Below are 20,960 nucleotides of genomic sequence, written 5' to 3' on the forward strand. Positions count from 1 at the left end.
TAACCGGAGGGTTGCCGGTTTGAACCCCGACCAGTAGGTACGGCTGAAGTGCCCTTAAGCAAGGCACCTAACCCCTCACTGCTTCCCGAGCGCCGCTGTTGATGCAGGCAGGTCACTGCGCCGGGATTAGTGTGTGCTTCACCTCACTGTGTGTACACTGTGTGCTGTGTGTGTTTCACTAATTCACGGATTGGGATAAATGCAGAGACCAAATTTCCCTTACGGGATCAAAAGAGCATACTTATACTTATGTGTACCTGGACTATGGTGTATGTTGCTTCTGCAAAAGGTGTACTCTGACTAAATAAATGTAAGTGTAATGGGTGCTTACTGTGGAATGCCCTAATCTGTTCTACCACTAAATGTGAAGGTTGTGTGAGGCTAGTCTGTCATCTGAAAATCTTTTTTTTAGCTAGCAAGCAAATTAGCTAATTAACAACAAAGCCAGCTGAAACTGCAGTTAAGATTCTCATTTCAGAGCACTGTGGCAGACTGTTTTTCACTACAGTTATGCATCAACTAAGCTGGGGGCACTCCCTTGAGAGCTTCTCCCACTAATGAGGTGAGCTGACTAGCAACGCTAAGCTATAGCTAATAGATAATGTAGTAAAAGTATGTATATATTTGAAAATTACAGTGTGATGAAATGTCCACCACAGCAAGAAGAATGGCCACTCTCAGTTTCCTTCATCATATCTTTAGGCCTGGTGCCAAGATGGCAGAAAAAGGTAAGAATGTTAGAGTCATTCTGATTAGACATTCTTATGAAAGAGAGAGAGATAGTACAGCCAAAGATCCTTGATTACTACGCTTTAACCCTCTCTGGTACAGCCTTCCTGAAACAGCAGCAGTTACACAAGGATATGTTCTGTGGTGGCCATGACAACCATTCTCTGTTTGCATTTTGTTGTTGGGAAAAACAACAACACCCAACACCACCACCAACAACAAGAACTTGTTGATACAACAACTGATAACTGTTTCCTATGAGGGTGTTTTTGACAAACACATCAGATTAAAAGAACGATCAAACTACAATTATAGCTGATTTTAGGGAGATCTTTATTGTCCTTTCGTTCACCGTGATCAGCTTTAAGATTTCTGGTTTAAAAAGACACACACACCCCTATCACTGTGTGTCTCTTTAAAACGTTGCTTCTCACAACCTTCCTCTCCAACTCCACACCTCTTTATTTCTACATTTCTCTCTCTGTGTCTAGCTATCTAACTCCCCTCTCTCTCTCTCTCTCTCTCTCTCTCTCTCTCTCTCTCTCTCCCTCTCTCCCCTCCCCTCCAGACTCCCTGTGCCGGTGCGGATTTGTGCCCGTAGGCGAGAGGAGAATTCCGGCAGTGGAGGGGGCTTTCCCCAGGAAGAACGGGAGCTTTGTCCCCGCAGGGACCGCGCCACTGCCATACTGACTGTCTGGCAGCCATGGGACCCACAGGAGAGAGAGGGGGGGGGGGGGCTGGAGAGAAAGAGGAATAGAGGGGGGAGTTTGTGAACAAGGGAGAGAGAGAGAGAGATAGAAGAACAGAGGGAAAGAGAGAGAAGTAAGGAGCATGAAAAATAGGGACAAAGAGAGAGGAAAAGAGGTAGAGAGAACGGAAGGAAAGAACGAAGGACTTAAGACATATAGAAAAAGATGGAAGCAGGGTGAGAAAGAGGGACAAGGAGAGAGGAAAGGAGAGGGGGGGGGTCAGACAGACGGAGTGAGTGAACACAGGAAGGAAAGAAAGAGGGAGAGACAGGAAGACTGGGTAGAGGAGAAGAGATGGAGGGATGAATGCCCGCCCAGGGAGGAATAGAGAGAGGCGTCACACATTAAAAGGTTACTGGGCCAGAGGATGCAGGAATTCAGGAGTGCTTTGGTGCAGCCCAGCTCTCTCCTCTTGCCCCAGTATCACTTCATATATGCCCAGGGATGCAGCCCAGCTCTCTCCTCTTGCCCCAGTATCACTTCATATATGCCCAGGGGTGCAGCCCAGCTCTCTCCTCTTGCCCCAGTATCACTTCATATATGCCCAGGGGCAGAGGTGGAAAAAGTAAGAAAATATTGTACTCAAGTAAAAGTACCAATACTTTGATGAAATTTTACTCAAGTACAAGTTAAAATACCGATCTGAAAATGTACTCAAGTAAAAGTAAAAAGTAGTTCATTTAAAATGTACTTTAAGTAAAAGTTACTTAGTTACTTTTTTTTTTTTTGGTTGGGGGGGGGGATTGATTGTTGTTGTGATCTCGTCGCTGGAGCAAGATTGGTGTCGTGAAACCTTACGCACACGCATTTCTGCAGAAATAGATGCCCGATAAGTGCCCAAAAAGCGTTGCAATATGGACGCAGAGTGGAAATACTTGCCTAAAAGGACTTTGGTCCTAGCTCGAGTTGCTGCAGCCAGCAGCTAATGCAGCCATGTTCATGCTCCCAGTGTGTAGAGCTCGAGCTCAACTCAACTCGAGCTAGGTAAAACCGATTGTTTCAGTTTTGTTCATACCGACAGTACTCGGTGACGTTGAGAAATGTCAAAAATGTCAAAAATCACTGGAGTTCTCCTTTAAGTTTGAGCAGTAGTTGATTTTCAAAGTTAGTTGCACTCATCCTTGGTCACTTTGCAGTGAACAGTAATCCAGCACAACTGAAAAGCCCCTCACAGGCAGCTGAGACAGGCAGGCCAATGTTGAGTTGCAGAGTTTTTTTTATATTTGGAAACGAGCAGAAGGTTCAGCAGATTAAAGGGTGTTGAACTGGGGGGAAAAGTGGGAAGTACTAGGACCCCAATGGAGGAGAGGGCCCTTGAAAGGTGGATTACGGGGGGCACAACATTTTCACCAGGCATTAGTAATAACTCAGGTAATCCACACATAAAAAATCCAAACAACTCCATAAGTAGAGTCATGTGTATTGAAGTGGAATAACACAGGGGAAAAGTATTGAACACGCTAAGAAAAAGCACTAAGGAAAGGGAAGGAACGAGCTGGAATCTGTAAGTAGTTAGAGAGTAGTTATCCTTTCTATCTGTGCAAATGAATATAAGCTTAGTTAGTAGCCTACATATTGATGGGCTATAAAAAAAGTTTTTCATTACCAAGGTGTCACACAAGAAACATTTCATGATGGATAAAAGCAAAAAGCTCTCCCAAGACCTTTGCAACCTTATTGTTGCAAACATCAATGGAACTGGTTACAGATGCATTTCAAAACTTCAGAATATTCCAGTAAGCAGCATGGGAGCCATTATCTGCAAGTGGAAGGAACATCACTGCATCATCAACCAGCCATGCACAGGATCTCCTCACAATATTTCTGATCAGGGAGTCAGAAGGATAGTCAATTCCAAGAGCCAAGGACCACTTGGAGAAAGCTCCAAAAAGACTTGAAGGCAGCCAATTCAATTAAATTCAATTAAACAGTTCTGGAAGTAACTAAAGATCAGGATTCACAAGAGGGACCCCTGGGCCAAAATCACACCTGATACTGCGACTAATACGTTTTCTCATACAGGAAATGTCTTGAAGCTGTCATTACAAACAAAGGCTTTCCACAAAGTATTGAAGAAATTTCAGTAGGAACGTTCAATACTTTTTTTCCTGTGTCATTCCACTTTATTACACATAACTCTTATGTTTGTATTTTTTATATGTGTGTTAATATAATGTGTGGTGAAAAATTCGAAGACTCACTGGAAGTTTAGGCTAAGTAGGCTACTGAAAAAACATTTAAGTGTTCAATACTTATTTCCACCATATATTTATTTTACCTGAATATTTTAACTTCCTTCCTTTAACTTCCTACTTTAAATGTCAAAATGAATGTCAGACGAAATAGTTTGACTGACTGTAATTTTGTATACAACATAGTGAAAACTGTCTAAGGTCACTCTCACTCTCCCTTGCTAAAGAGCTAAATGGTTTAGTCCGCCTGCACGATTCATTAGGTAGTCAACAGTATCTTTTGTTTATTTAGCTGAGCATCGCTAGTGGGCCTAGTGGACCGCTCATTGTTGTGCTGCTGGTGCAATGTCTTTCTCCAAGAAAGCCAAGTCAGGTTACCAAAAAAAAAGTCCAAAACAGGAAAAAGAGAGACATTAAAATGAGGGGAAACAACTGCTAATCAACTTCTTTCCAAAGAAAGGTGAGCACAAACGCCAAAAAACACTAAATCCCATGGTGTTTGCTTGAATATCTCCATAATCATTAGTGCTAAAACGAACTGAGACAACCCATTGAAATAGTGGAAAATACATAGCCTAGACATGTAATCTGATGCATCTCGTGATCCAGCTCCATCTCCATCACTTTCAGAAAGACTGCATGGCGCTAGCTTGATTCATGTCCTGTTGTAGGCTAGCCTACATGCTGATCATTATCACTAGGCTAGTGGTTTAGGGCACGATTTTTTCTCTCTCCCTTTCTGTTTCGTTAGTCTTAACTTTTTTTTACTCAAGTAACGGATGGGATTTTTGATGTAGCGAAGTACAATACTTCACTCAAAATGTAATCAAGTAAAATTTAAAATACCGATTTTATAAACTACTTAAAAAATACAAAATACACAGAAAAACTACTCAATACAGTAACGTGAGTAAATGTATTTCGTTACTTTCCACCTCTGCCCAGGGGTGCCTGCTAAAGCAACTGGAGCTCTGCCCGAGAGGTCCCTCCTGTTCTGACTGTGCCAAGGGTTTCAAAAGCATATTGACATGTTGGACTGTCTTTAAATAATTACATTACATGTCATTGAATTGAATTGAATTGAATTAAGCCAGTTTTGCCAGTTTGTTTTAAGAACAAGGATATAAAACACTGAATAAGCAATTGGAGAACAGCATGTGATGTAACATTTACATTGTGATCTTCTTGTGTGTGTGTGTGTGTGTGTGTGTGTGTGTGTGTGTGTGTGTGTGTGTGTGTGTGTGTGTGTGTGTAGTTAAGCAGATCTCTTTGCGTTATGTAATTAGTGACCTATTAACACTTATTAACTGCTGCTCAGAGCTACGTGTGAGCTAGCAGTGTGGTGCAGAGCTGAAGTTTAACCTGGATTGGCTTCTTCTTACTCTGGGAAATGACCCACTCACCCCAACACACACACACACACACACACACACACACACACACACACACACACACACACTTCCTCGTCTTGGCTGGAGTCTTGAGGTCAGGCTGTAGGGCTTATGGGTGGGACGAAGGTGGGGATGTGTGTGTGAAGGAAGAAAGGCGCACATGAGAAAATGGGACACACAAATGCACACTAACACACGCACATACACAAACACAAACACACAAACACACACACGTACACGCATACAAAGCTGCAAGGCCAGCCTCTTGGCAAAGTAGCACAAACATGGATAAACATGGAATTACATAGGCATACTAGTAAAAATTCAAGTCACTGTGGCTGCATACTCCGCCTGAACAACTAGCTTCTTATGGCTGATGTAGTCTGGCTCTCTCATACACACACACACACTCAAACAAACACCATCTTTCTCTCTGTCTCTCTCACTCACACATACACACACTCCATTTTCTCTCCATCTTTTTATCAAACACACACACACATACATACACACACATACACACACACACACAATGTTACACACACACATACACACACACACACACACACAATGTTGCCTGAATCAATCCAACCGCTAATGTTTGACTAGCAGTGAACACAGTGAGACTCAACTGTTTGCACACTGTCTCAGAGCAGTGTGTGTGTGTGTGTGTGTGTGTGAGATCCTGCAGACACCTGCCTGTCTACTGTGACACTGCCCAGGGGAAAATTACCACCCAACTCACCAAGCCATCCCACTAACACTAACACACACACACACACACACACACACACACACACACACACACACACACACACACACACACACACACACACAGGTATTTACACAGGTAAAGACACACACAGGTACACAGTGGTGTGTGTACACACAAATAAACACACTCAGAGACAGACATGGAGGGGTATATACAGACAAGGACACACACACACACACACACGGTAACAACCCATTTTATGAAGAACAAACACATCTTAAAGATTTCTTTTCACTGGTCGCACTGCTATCGCTGCTTGTCAGTTGATGGCCCCAACACATGATTTGGTTGCACACATTTTTTTGATATAGCGAAGAGTATTCAACGGAGGTGGTCTTTAAAGAAACACAAAGTTGTGCTGCATGGCCAACTGCAGTGCAAGCAACTCCCACAAACTTTTACTGTAAAAACACTGCCGGGAAACGAGATCAGTCAAAAAACAGACTTAAAAATCTGAAGAGATTTTCTGGGAGTTGTGAAATGTTGTTGTGAACAGTGAGCAGCGCTGGAGGTTGAAGGTTCAGAAGGAGCGCTTAGGGAGGAAGTCGGACCGGAGCGAGGCAAACAACTCCGTGGCCTGGAAAAGTGTCATGCCAGTGCTGGGATTGGGAAGCTTCTGTCCGACTTCCTGTACGGCTTGACCTCAGAGTGTCTCTTTTTTCCTCTCCCTCTCTCTCTCTCTGTTTTCAACAGACTGCAAACAGTCCACATCAGTCCAAATGTCCAAGGCAACCAGAAACACAACAGAGTAATTTTTTTTTTTTTATATATTTATTAGGACATTAAAAAAAGATCTCTCTCACTTTGCTTCGGATGTTTTAACGAGCGGTTTTAACGATTTTACAAACAGCACTATTATACAACTACATTGAAGTCGGCCTGCGAAAATGCAATGCGTATGCTTAAAACCACTGTTTGGCCATCTTCTGAAAAACATAAATTATAGTGAGTTCTTAGCAGAAGGTCTTGTGAAGGTCCCCTGACTGTCTACACTGTACACAGAGTTCAGAGAATGTCATAACTACTGAAAGTTAAACTTTAAAAAAAAAAAAAGAGAAGTGTTCTCCAGGACCACTCAAGAAAACATTCTACAGTACATAGTCTTACTACATAGTACAACAAAATGCTTTTGATTCCCTTCTTTCCCTTATCAAACCCTTTATCATTCCCGTGCAAATCGCCACACAAAAACAATCCATGGTCAATGCTGTGTGCTTCGTTGTGATAGTTACGCAAATAAATATGAATGTAAATAAACACTGGATGTGCCCTCTCCAGTCTCCGAGGTGCACCTGGTACCTGTCTGTGGGAACCCCTCCTTTTCCCGCATCCACATCCGGATGGAGGCTAGAGGCAGCGGTTCCAAAATAACACCATACAGACAGCGGCACCAGGGTGGGAGTAGGGGTGAGGGTGAGGGTGGGAGTAGGGGTGAGGGTGAGGGTGGGTATAGGGGTGAGAGTAGGGGTGAGGGTGAGGGTGAGGGTGAGGGTGAGGGTGGGAGTAGGGGTGAGGGTGGGAGTAGGGGTGAGGGTGAGGGTGAGGGTAGGGGTGAGGGTGAGGGTGGGAGTAGGGGTGGGGGTGAGGGTGAGGGTGAGGGTGGGAGTAGGGGTGAGGGTGAGGGTGAGGGGTGAGGGTGAGGGTGAGGGTGGGAGTAGGGGTGAGGGTGGGAGTAGGGGTGAGGGTGAGGGTGAGGGTGGGAGTAGGGGTGAGGGTGAGGGTGAGGGTGGGGGAGGGGTGAGGGTGAGGGTGGCCACATCGGCACACCACCCCCTCCACCTACCTCCTCCACTGACAGACTACAGAATGCCACACGATGGAAAACCAGCTGATAGATGGCCTCGATAACCTTGTTCATTTTCTCTCTCTCTCTCTCTCTCTTCCCCCCCCTTCCTCTTCCCTCTTCCTCTCCTCTTGCTCTCTGGTTCACACACAGCTGATGAATGAGGCATCGCGGAAAGCTCACTGTCAGATTTTGACAGTGATGAATTTGGTGTTGTATCGTTGGTCTGTGCCGGTGTCGAAAGTAAGCGGTGCAGCTAATGAGGGAAGCTTTGGCAAGAAGCACGCCGCTGTCTCCATGTTTGTGCACCTCACTCCTCTTGACACAGGAAAGGTTTTTCTGCCACGTCCACACTCCCACCATACTGCAAGGCCATGACTAATTAGAACTCCGACTGACACTTGGCAACAGTAACCACCGACAACACTTTGCTGCCATTCAAATCTCCACACTATCAAATTCCACCGTTGATAGCATGTCATCAAATTTTTATTCTGAGGTTGACTGTGGTCTCAAATCCACTTGCCATTAATAGCCAGCCATAAATTTCTGTCAAAAGGGTGACAGAGTTTTACTATGATTTGAAAATATATTTAGATTTTTATAGTCATTCAAATTATTCTGTGGTTATGCACTTTGCCAAAACAATGTTTGTCTGCATCTGTTTGTTGTAACAGAAACAGATCATCAGTTATACATAACTTATACCTCACAAATAACATTAGTTCAAATAAACAAATTCTGTATAACATTATTGAAAATCCGTATTAACAGTATATACATAGGCTACTGTATTAGGATTACAATAACACTTAACGGGGATCACATTGGAAATAATGAAGCGGCAGGGGTCACACAACACAATGCTCAGACCAAAAGAATTTCTCATTCCTAAGATATACAAACGGTCTACAGTCACTGTCCTTGAAAGCATGTTAAAGGTATCCAATGTTGTTTCAGGTTTTTTTGCCACCCCTTACAGTTGCGGAGTACTTTTATTTTACACAACTGTCGTAAGTACCACTCATGGCTTCCCCCAGTCTCCCTGGACATCCTACAAGTGGATTTGTTTACAAACCAAAGATAATCTCCAAAGAGCCATGTCGACTGACGAGGTAATATTACACAGTTTCATTCAAATAGTAGGTTATTACACAATTACCGTAAACCAATTTGCGATGTCTGGGTTGTGGGCTGGTTTAAAGTGAGTTTGAAGCCATTACTTTAAGGTAAAATAACTACATAGTGTTGCTTTAAAGTCCGAATTGAATGGCAAACTGGCCTCTCAATCTCTCTCAGTGCCTCTGCTGATAGCAAACCCAAAAAAATGGCTTGAAATATTTCCTTTTATTTAGAATATATGAAATATTTATATAATAGTTCATATTTCCACAATATTCTAATTTTTGGAGACCCACCTGTACTTCTGTAGCCGCCTGGTACATTATTCTATTCCACTGCTCAGTGGACTAAAGATCAGGAAGTAACTGCCAAGACATAGTAAAGGGATTTACGTTTGTTCATCCGGATCGAAACTTCATGGAAAGTTTTTTTTAACGGCAAGAGTGCTGTTGCCCCCAGTATGGGAGAAATGTCTTAATTACCCACATGGGAATCACTTGGCTGAAACGAGGAATGCTGGCGTGTGCTGTGTACGCTGTATGAGTGTGACTGAATGAGGGACTGTCTAGGAGTATTTTACATGTGTGCGAGAGAGAGATAGAGACAGGGAGAGGAGAGAGAGACCGAGAGAGAGAGAGATGTGAGTGCTAGCTTTCAAATGTGGAGATGTTTTCAGTGTGGAGCGGTGAGGCTCTCAATGAAAACATGCTGGTAGGCAGATGTATCAGATACTTGTCTCCTTGACGGGGGTGAGAGTGGTGTGTGTGTATTGGGGGAATGATTCTGTGGACCAGAAGTAGTGTGTGTGTGTGTGTGTGTGTGTGTGTGTGTGAGAGAGAGAGTTCTGTGGACGTGTGGATCAAGAGCAAGTGCATGGTTTGGCACTTTCCCACGATTTTTCCAGCTATCTTAGGGAGCATGTGTATGCAAGTGTGCGTGTGTGTGTCTGTGTCTGTGTGAATATTTGTCCGCGCAGCCTGAATCTTGGGGACAGATTCTGTATGTTTTACTGTGCCGTGCTGGCATACATTGTGTTTCTGTGAAGGCTTATGTATGTTATTATTATTATGCAAGCAAGTCTGAGACAGAGAGACAGTGGGAGAGAGAGAGAGAAAGAGAGAGAGAGAGAGAGACCAGGTAGACAGGGGTCATTACCAAACTTTTCTCAGTTGATCCTATTGCAGTTCCATTATTTTTCAAGATTCTTTCTCATGTCATTTAAGCTCTGCGTAAAATCTTCTTCAGAATATTTGAAAGACGGGAAGTCAATACTCTCAATACTCAATACTGTGGTGGCCAATATATCTGTGGAGATGATTCTTCATTCTCCCTGATCCACTCTTTCATTGTTTGAGGAAGATAATTCTTGGCATTGTCATCCTGTTATCTGTTACATTCCATGCTATCCATGACTATCCATTAGGCTGGGTAGGGAGAGGATTGAGGAGTTCAGAGCCATACCTTTATACGGCTCGGGTTGTTTGGTTCCAGAATTGTTGATGGTACCTTTCATTTAAAATTAATCTGAAAAAAACTTCTATGAAGGTAACCTTGTTGAAACCAGACTGTACAGTATATCTCAATTGAGATTGAGAGTGGGTCTCGAAAGACTACATTGATTTATGACTTGCAGGGGTGTAGCAAGCAGTGAAATTAAACTTAAATTGGTAAATTAAACTCTTACCAAATGGTTTCTAAAGTGCAACAATTAACTCTTTTTTTGTAAATAAAGTTTTTAAATGCAGTTGTTTATTCCGTTTCAAAGAAAATACACAACTGTATTCTGTTTAACCCTGTTGCCATCAGCACAGCCATTGGTTGTCAAGTCAAGTCAAGTCAGTTTTATTTAATCATACCAAGTATTGGTACACTTCTGACAGAGTATTGGCAATTGTGATTGGTCCCTGGGGTTTTGAAATGTTGGAAATGGGTTTCAATGGCCTCCCTACCAGACCGACCTGCAGAGCAAATTCAAATTCGCTAACAGGTTTGTCTGGCTTCTCCCAGGCTACCATTAAGGTACAACATGTTTTAATATGAGATACAATAAAATGCAATTTGTAAAAAAAAAAAAAAGATTAATCCAGGCAGTAATATTCCAAAAAAATATCCCCAAATGGCCAGGCCTAAAGAGGCCACTGGTCGTGTGTGGACGGGCCCTCAGTCTCTACGGCCTCCTCAGAGAAACTGTCCACTCAGCACCTTCTCCCCCAACAACACGTGGCCTCTCTCCTCTACCACTGAACACACGCACGCAAACGCACACGCAGAGCATTTATCTTATTCGCACACTGACCCGCTACAGAGTCAGACAGCCCCCTCGACCAGTTAAGGCAGATAATGAACCAATTCAGCCAGCACCAATTACAGTAAACAATATTTAGTGAATTAGTTTCAGGCAATGCTGACAAGAGTCAGGTAATCAACTGATTCCAGCCACGCTGACAACAGCGGTAAGTTAAGATAATGAGCTGATTAACATGGTCATTCGTACCTCTAATCCACTTTTTTTTTGTTAAATTCAGCAAATTGCTACTCTCGGCCCACTGAGTGTCCGTTCGGTGACTGTGTGCTCGAAACAAACTGGAGTTAAAATTTCGACAAATGCTGGCCAGAGTCATGGACTGCATCTCTTTAAGGCAACAGTGTTCAAGTTCAACCGATGAATTAACTCAGTCGGTTATAATTTCAGATACAATCAGATCCTGATTACATCCTAACACCATAAATACATAGGACATTGGTTAATTTAGAAAACACTGGACTAGTGTTGCACGGCACACCAATACTAGAAAGGTATTTACCCCATTGTAGTTTTAAGGAAATCATTTTAAGTTCCATGTTCGGTCGTCTAGGCCTATTCTATTACTTCTATTACTGATGTTTAAGGTTTTTCGTATAATTTCAGTATAGGCATAAAAATAGGCATAAAAAATGCATTGTATCATATCAAAGTCCTAATTGTGGTATCATATATACTTTTTTTTGGGGCAGCCGTGGCCTACTGGTTAGCACTTCGGACGTGTAACCGGAGGGTTTGGCGGTTCAAACCCCGACCAGTAGGCATGGCTGAAGTGCCCTTGAGCAAGGCACCTAACCCCTCACTGCTCCCCGAGCACCGCTGTTGATGCAGGCAGCTCACTGCACCGGGATTAGTGTGTGCTTCACCTCACTGTGTGTACACTGTGTGCTGTGTGTGTTTCACTAATTCACGGATTGGGATAAATGCAGAGACCAAATTTCCCTCACGGGATCAAAAGAGTATATATACTGACTATACTTATATAGTACTTACTTATATAGGACTTTTATATGACAAGACAACACTGAACTGAACACTGCAATTGCAGATTATGAGTCTGACCGAAACAGAGGGCATCGCCCTGCAGCCTTGCTGACTTCAACTGTCGAACAAGTCACTTGCTGTAGCAGGCATCAAGGTACCAGCTATGAAGGTACCAGCTTTGTTCAGACAGCCCAGCAAGACAGCACCACAAGCAGCGCCTTCCATTTATTTATTGTTGGGACACCGTTGCCACGATACTGACAGCTGACTTCATAATTCAATAGAATTCTGGACGTTGAAGGCTGCATGAAGGATACTTATTACACGGCTCTTCAGAGTGCTGCAGAACGTTCCATTCACATGAATGGGCCTTCCCAACGTTCGGGCCTATGTTAAATCTAAATAAATCACCGGCTTTCAAAATTCGGCAAACTAAAAGTATCTAGAAGGCAGAATAAAATAAAATATTTTATGCAGACATGCCTCGATGCCTTGCTGCGTGCTGTCCTAGAAAGCAGGATTTTGTCCGTTTCGGTCAGACCTATGACTGCACTGACTCATATGAGCCCTCACCTTTTGACCCCTGTTGCTAAATACTATTTCACATGTGCTGCCTTTGCTCCATTGCTTAATAGCTTCACTAAGAGCCAACCTGTTACTGTTGACAAATGTCATCATCATCATGCATCGTCAAAACTTATCAGTCATCAACAAGTCAAGTACATCGTCTCCGTGAGAAAGTCCGCTTTCTGAAAACAGCACTGACTCAGAGGGAGTGACTTTCTCAGCCATTCACTAACCTGAATCAAAAAGTGGTTGGTACAGCCTCTGAAAAATATCAATTCAGACTGATGAGGCTTTTGTAAGCACTCGTGTACAGCTACACACAATCACTGATAACAAAAGACACAGACGCACACCAAGATGGCTGGGAACAGATGTGTACAGTACACCAACACTGAACTCAGTACTTTTTACTAACCCAGTTAGTACTTTTTCTATTTTGACTATACTGACCCTGTTCCTTCTCTCTTGAGTGCTTGGCTAACCCTCTATAGAAACATGCATGCATATATCTGTCTGTCTCTCTCTCTCTCTCTCTCTCTCTCTCTCTCTCTCTCTCTCTCCTTTCCCTGATCCCTGGTGGACTCCCAGGCCCAGACTAGGAGACACAAACAAAAGAGACTGTGGAAACACACTGAAGCGTACAGGGCCAAGAGAGAGAGCCTTCGACAACAGGCCGAGACTACAGGCATACGCCTGCAAGGTGTGAGGTGGGTAAATAGTCTGGTAATACAAAAGAGGTCTCTGTTGTTTTCCTATAGAGGGACCTATAAGGGTTTTACTTACACTGATGGTTTTTGAGTCTGTAGAACTCTGCTTTATCATCTAATGGCAGACACAAATCATTTATAACATTATGACAAGATCCACATAGAATTGTACTGAGCGGTTAATGATTTAATGCCAATTATATGTGTGACAATCAATAATTAGTCTTTTTATGTTCACTATCATAGTATAAGCTATAATTAACATCATAATTTAAATGTTTAAAATACAAATACCTTACGTAGAAGAGCCATGTCTTAGCATTGAACATTGGAACATTCTAAATGCATTCAAGCATTGTAAATAAAGCTACATAAGACAGATTTGACATACATAAAAACGTAATGGGTTGTATTGAGAGGGCATCATTAAAAGAGGGCCAATCACACCTCAAACAGTGAAGAACAACATGGATGATGGAAATATGACATCTCTATTAGTGTCATCCAGCCGCATGGGGTAAAAAGAAACAATCATCTTATATACTGATGATGAATCAAAATGATTCTCACGATAGCACAATATGATTGCAGTCAGCTAATAAAATGGCCCTCGGGTGATTATGTAATAATTGTTACAGGCCTTTGGTCATCACAAGCAGGTACCAAAGCAAGAGAAGAAGGGAGGAAGAATCAGATAGAACTAGACCGAAGGCTGGACATTGGTGAATAATACAGAGGTTATGACAAGAGGTGGAGGAGGATAGTTTGAAAGAGTGGATAAGCCACATCCTTTCTCTCCCCATTAGCCTAGACATTATTAAATTATTCGTCATTTCACTGATGCTCTTGTTCAATGACTTAGAGTGAACCAATTACAAAGAGAGTCCTCCTGGAGCAACTTTAAAGCACACTGCTCTAACAAACGCCAACAAACTCCAACAAACACCAACAGCTGGGTCTGTGTTTGTTGGCGTTTGTTGGATGGAGTCGTTAGAGTTTGACATGACAGTTGGTTTTATGAACATTTTAAAGACTACCAACAAACAATTTCCAACAGCTGAATTTTTGAGTTTGTTGGCGTTTGTTGGAGCAGTGTGCAAGCTACTTTAGGGATAAGCACCTTCTGTAGGAACACAATGGAGGCAGCAACAATCAGTTGTGCATGCTGTGGGATCATGAAGGACATGGACACCAACAATGGCTGAGGCAAGGCGGTTAACCCCATATATATTATGAAGCTTTATATGGCATATGGTTAACGCCACCAAGGCCAAAGATTCAATTTTTTCCAGGGAGTGTTCAGGATTAACCGATAAAGGGTGTCATTCCTGTAGTGTGTGTATTGCTTCTGACAACAGCACCTGCTACATGCAAATAGTCATGTCATCCAAGAACTAAAAAGTCTGTCTGACACTTTCATAAATCATATATTTTGCTCCAAAAAATTATAAAATAATATAATGTTGACGGACATGATATTGATGAATGAATGATCTAAAATAGTGCTGCCGCGATTAGTTGACCTAATCGACCATGAAAATTAGTCGACGGCATTTTTTGCCATCTAAGAGCTAAGTGGGGGGAGCTAAGCTAGTAGGTTACACTAGTCCAGACTTTGACTAATATAGTATTGTGGAAATTGAAATAAATGAAGTGAAGAGTGTCTCAAGTTGACAACGCAACGGCATGTCATTCAAGCCAACTGATAAAGTGAGGTAACCTATGTGGTAAGATGCGCAAAGTGCCTGTAGCCTACTTGGTTTGAACATGCTGATGTTAGGCTCATTTGCAAAGTCCTCAACTCCTGTCGCCTTTCAAAGTCCAGCGTTTCTCAAACTATGGGCAGCGCGGACCAGCACCGGCCGTAACGTGGACACTGCTGGTCCGGAGCCGCGGAGTGAAATTATTCCCGGGGCTTCATCTGATAATTTGCTGCGCAATTGATCAAGGAACCTAGCCTGGCTAGCGCCACCACTTCTCAATGAGACGTGGTCTGGGAACCAAACGTTCATTTTCTCGTATTTGAAAAAAATGCCCAGATCCGTTTATTGGGTGCCACGGATGTCTATCAAATGCGCCTGTGCATAGCTCATCATCGCCTTGCTTTCCCCCTGTTCTGTGATTGGTTCCCTATCTCAGGCGAAAATTTGCTCCATGGTCTCCAGGCTGCCTTAGCAGCGTGAATCAAATCGCGCGCAAGGCAGCATGGGAACACCCAGGCTACAAGGAACCGCGGACCGACAGAAAAAGAAAACGTTTCTGCAATCAGTAGGAAATACTTGCTAATTTGGTGTCATCAAACATAGAGGCATACAATTAAATGGTGGTATGAGCGTTCATTCAATGCGCGAGAGGAACTGAAACCACTTGATAACGTTGGTAGCAAAGCTCCAATTCATCCTATTGGAAGGCTATTTAATTATGAAACTACATTTAATAGAACAATGTGGATTTATGCAACTTCCATAAAAACAGAGCACAGACTATAATACACTATCTAGAGTATCTTATAGTCATTTGAATAACGTGGCCAAAAGCTTGTGGCATAATTAAATATGTCAATATTCTTTCCATTTGCCTACCAGTGTATGATGCTTGCATGAGGGAAACATCCCAAAACGATGACACCCATATAATTGCTGTTGTTTTGATTGTTTTGTTGTATTTATCAGGCAACCATGCAAAAGCAATGGAACTATTGTAATTACATTTTACATTAGTAAAGCAGTCCTCTGATGTGCATGTTTTCACAAACATTTTGTGAACAATGTTAGCACTTTAAACACTGGCTGCTTTGAAGTGCATGTATAACAATATAGCGTAACAATAATAATTATGATGTGATATAATGATAATTTGATGAGGGGTGGGTTCATGTAGGTGGGCCCTATGACCCCAAAGTATGCCATGACCGGGCCTCAGGTCAAAGAAGTTGTCTATGTCCATGGCAACACTGGCATACAAATAAAGTCTATCAAAGGTCTGACAAAGGTCTGACATAAGGTAGCATTTTAAATGGGTGTTTTTTTTTAATGCATAATGTTTTTGAACAGTTTACTTACAGTAATACAGCTTCTAACAAAAGTAGGGTGATATATATTTTACGTTTTCCCTTTAGTTGAGTTCAAAATAAAACGGACACAACAAAATAACAAACACTTGATTTTTAAAAAAATGAGTCGTTTAGATTAGTCGACTAATCGAAAAATTAGTCGAAAGATTAGTCGTTAGAAAATTAGTCGTTAGTGGCAGCACTAATCTAAAATACAATAATATGAACATGGTGGCAATCTGATTCTGGAATTTCACATTTTTTTGTTTTTAGCAGTCAATGAAATGAGGAAAATGAACCATGTACATGTAAGATATGGCTGCTCTTTCTGTCTGAGGGTGAACGGCACTGTCGAGCTTTTTGAAATACATCAGAAGGGAAACAAACACATCCAGGCCAAATCCATCCCCCAACAATCCCACACACACACATGGTGGGCAGGAAAATGTACTCAAACACTTACACACACACAGACGTCCATTAAACCTAGCACACGCACACAGACAGACACAGACACACACACACACACACACAAAAGACAACAGGATATTGCTTTCTTGTGCAGCTGAGCCACAGAGACAAGTAAGGGCAGGTCTGAGACATAACCCCCCCCTCGTCTTTCCGTCTCTCTTTCTCTCTCTTTTCATAAAATAATAAAAAAAAAAGACGGGGGTTGGGACCAGAAGGAGACTGACTGGAGAGCTGATAGCGTCTCATTGCAGTGCCACAGAACAGGGATTGTGTGTGTGCTCTCTCCGCCTGTGGTTACATGTGTACAACAAAAGCCCACATGGAAACCTCGGCTTTGTTGCAGGACAAGGGTGAAGGGGTGAGGCGGTGGGGGTGGTATACAGGAGAGAGATGAGAGGAAAAGGGAAAAGAGGAGAAGGGGGGAGAAAGAGAGAGAAGATAGGACAAAAGAGAGGAGAAGACACCGGAAATGAGAAGGGGGGAGAGAAGAGAAGAGAAGAGATCGAAAAAAGTGGAGAGGAGAGGAGATATCCGAGGAACAGAGAGAGGGAGGAGACAGAAGAGATAAGATGAGAGGAGATTGAAAAGTGGAGAGGAGAAGAAGACTTCAGGTCGGGGGCAGGCGGTGGCTCGTGGGGGTTGATTAAGAGTGAGAGAGTGGAAAGGCCAGTGATCAAACAGAGGTGTGGTAAAAATGCGTATGAAGACATTTTTGAGAGAGGGATAGTTGGAGCCGGATTGCTTCTGAAGATAAAGATAGACATTAATGACCAAATGGGATAAAAAAAAAACTATATGTTCTGTACATAACAACCTGCATTAGATAGAATAAAATATACAAAGACGTGGACCCACATACAATAGAGTGATCCTTCACACAGTGCACATTCACACACAGAGGCCTATAATGGGATGAGAGTTGGCCATATATGGGGTGAAGGGAGCACGCGGGCTGCAACTGGAGGAAGGAAAGGAGATAAGGAAGAGGTGAATCAGAGGTGGAGGTGATTCGGTATACACCACCACACACGGGTGAAGGAAGGAGGGATGGAGAGAGGGATGGGGTGAGAACAGAGAGACGGAAGGAAGTGAAGAAAATAAAAGAATGGAATACATAGGCTCTGGGTGAGATGACTGGATGAGTTTTGGGGTCGCTATTTTTTTTTTTTAATCTTCCTACAGCTTATATAGAAAGACACAAAGAGAGAGAGAGAGCGAGAGAGAGAGAGGGGGGGGTGGCTGCCAAAGAGGAGGACCAAGAAAGTGATGTTGCACACATAAGATGGCTTCACTTGACTTGACTTCTTTGGTTTCCTGAGTACCTGGATTTGGTGCCTGTGTAATACAACACTACAACACGATTCAATGTGTTCATAAAAGCTATAGGCCTACATCATATTATCTGAATGTGACTAAAGAGAATTGTGTATTTGAATGTAACCAAATCTTGCACTTGTCATAAAATGTAAATATAAATGGTTAATAGCAACTGTTGTAAAGCTTGAGACACCTTTATACACACACATTTGCACATGTCCACACTTGTGTGAACAACAGGAACGAGACCTTCGGTTTTTGGATTGGTTTCCTTAATGAAGCTTCTCTTTTTTTATTGCACAACTTGTTTTGGAGTAAACTACGAGGCAGGACAGGAGTCATTTTTAGATGCCAGTTCCGCTCTCATGTGGGGCAATGCATGAACTTCTCTGCCTGATAAACACAATTCCCCATGCTCTTGAAGTGAGCTTTCAAGGGCAAATTTTAGAGGACTGAACAGGACACCGTGAAATTGGGACCCTGGCTCCATCTATGATAATGTGTCCCCATTTCTCCCTCTCTCTCTTTGTCTCCTGAATTTTGGACAGGAAGTAGCCAAATTAATAATACAAAAAAATGGGCCACTTGTTTTGGTGGCATCACAGTCCGATTGGGTTGTCTAGACACAGAACTGAGCTTTTGGCTGAAGGTCGAGTGATTGACTGAAGATCTTACTCCACATTGGTTCACTAGGTTCTGTGTCCGGCTGGTTGCCCAAAGGAACCAAAGGGAATCATAAACCAACAGAAGTTTACCAGGATATGGTGACTGACTGAAATATCAAACTAAAATGTAATCTGGGTGGGATTCACTATTAGTAATTTACAAAACAGCTCTGTTGTGGAGGTTAAAAGCTGCACTTAACACTTTGCATTTTGCAATCTTGCATATTTCACAACGAAATATTGTACATTTATGAACTTACTGTTGTTTGACTTCAGGTCTCTGTGGATGACGGGTACAATAGCCTCGCTGTGGAGGTAGAGCATTCCCTTGGCTATCTGCACGGCCCAGTTGACAAGGACATGCGGGGGGATGCGACGTCCGGCAAGGGCCCGGCTCAGCGGGCCACCAGCAGCGTACTCCATAATGAGGCACAGGTTTGGTTCCTGCAGGCAGACCCCTTTGAGAGCGATAATGTTCGGGTGAGTGAGCATGGCAAACAGCCGAGCCTCCTGCCGCACATTTTGGGCAGTGACGCTTATGTCCTCGTCTGGGTCTTGGCGGGCAGCCTTCACAGCCACCAGGTCGCCCCTCCAGGTCCCACGGTACACCTTACCGAAGCCACCCACGCCAATAACTTCCTCCAAGCTGAGGTCCCGAAAATCCACTGCCTCGGGTTGGAACTCGGCAACAACTGCAGGGCCGACCACTCCACTGCCCTGTAGTTTGCCATAACCGCTGGGCTTAAAAGAGACGTAGTTCGAAGGGAATATGCCAACTTTATTGTTTACCTTACCCGCCCACCAACCCTCATCCCCGGATATCTCCGAGTCCCGTGACAGCACCTCGACCAAGTCACCTTTGCGGAGGGTGAGCTCGTCTTTGCCAGACGCTTCATAATCGAAAAGCGCGGTCCATACAGGATTGGTAAAGTTTCCCTTTTGCGACTGTTCGAGATTTTTCCAATTTGACAGAGGGCCGCCACGAGTGAATATGTTCTTCAGCGGCTCCATGGAGCCTACGTCGATGATGGGTTAAACCTGGCTGGATTTTGTGAGATATTGAAAATAAAGTACAAATGCGTACTTTATAGCTCCGCTCTCCCTGTCCTGTGCGTTTAGTGGGCTCATCAGGGACTTGTAAAATCCACTCCGAAGTCAAGCAAGCAAACACAGAGTCGTGTTTAGCTGTAGCTGAACTGATATCACCGAAACGAGCAGACATGGAATGCATATGTCTCCATATAAAATGACAATGGTCAAACACAAGGGCGCACTGTGTGCAATAATTTTGTCAACCGTGCCAGTGCGTAAAAAGGCATGATTGACAATGCTATGCCTGTTAAGAGTTCATGTTGCAAATCGTTTCCTGGTTATTAGCCGAATGAATTTTACCACATCATATAAAATGCGTATACTAAAACGGCAATCCGGAAATCTTCATAAAAAAATACTGTTTAGTCTAATCAAAAGATACAACTCTGTGAATGTCCTTATTGCAACAATGTAGCAGAATTACAACGCAACAGCACAAACTGCTCTAAATGTTGAGTGATCGCGCATTGTCTGACAAAGTGACCGAAATAATCCCAGCTCGATTCAGTTGTCCATCTAGACTTTTCTGTATTTTTAGTCGTTAAGTGCCGTGACCACCACAAGCAGGAAGCGGAGAGAAGTCGAGAAGAATGGCAGGAAAGGAGCATTGAGTTTTTGCGCACCCGTGCTATACGACAAGTTGGTCAGCTCTCTCACAAAGTCAGTAACGGTCCTAGCCGAAAACTACTGCGTTTTCGGTCATAATATTCCGTCTCTTCTGGCATCTTCACGGTCTCATCGTGTGATTGCTCAGCAGATGTAGGACGCTGTCAAGTTCTTGAACGATCACATGAAGAAAGTGAAGTTTCTTTCCATCGAGTTTTTTGAACAGGAAGGACCATACAAACAAACTTGGTCTATTTTTTAAAGTGAAACACACATCAAGCAGACACCATTTAGTTCCTAAAGTCCTCTGACAGTTCACAAGTTAAATCCAACATCTTCGTGAGCTGTTAAAGACAGACATCCGGAAAAGCGTTGTTGTTTTTTGTAGGTTTATTGTCATGTTCCCGTTCCTTCTAACGCCTTCTCTCGTCCCGTTCTCGCACCACACTACGTCCG

At 43.0% G+C, this 20,960-nt stretch overlaps 1 protein-coding gene across 1 annotated transcript in view; it reads right to left on the bottom strand.

Moving 5' to 3' along the window:
- The window catches only part of LOC125289301 (mitogen-activated protein kinase kinase kinase 11), a 52,023-nt gene extending 31,063 nt beyond the window's left edge, over nt 1-20,960 (bottom strand). The window contains 1 exon segment of the mRNA XM_048236055.1: nt 19,067-20,960. Coding sequence (XP_048092012.1) covers nt 19,067-19,817 — 751 coding nt within the window. The 5' untranslated portion in view covers nt 19,818-20,960.

This window comes from Alosa alosa, chromosome 24, assembly GCF_017589495.1.
Source record: "Alosa alosa isolate M-15738 ecotype Scorff River chromosome 24, AALO_Geno_1.1, whole genome shotgun sequence".
In the NCBI taxonomy this organism is placed as follows: domain Eukaryota; kingdom Metazoa; phylum Chordata; class Actinopteri; order Clupeiformes; family Clupeidae; genus Alosa; species Alosa alosa.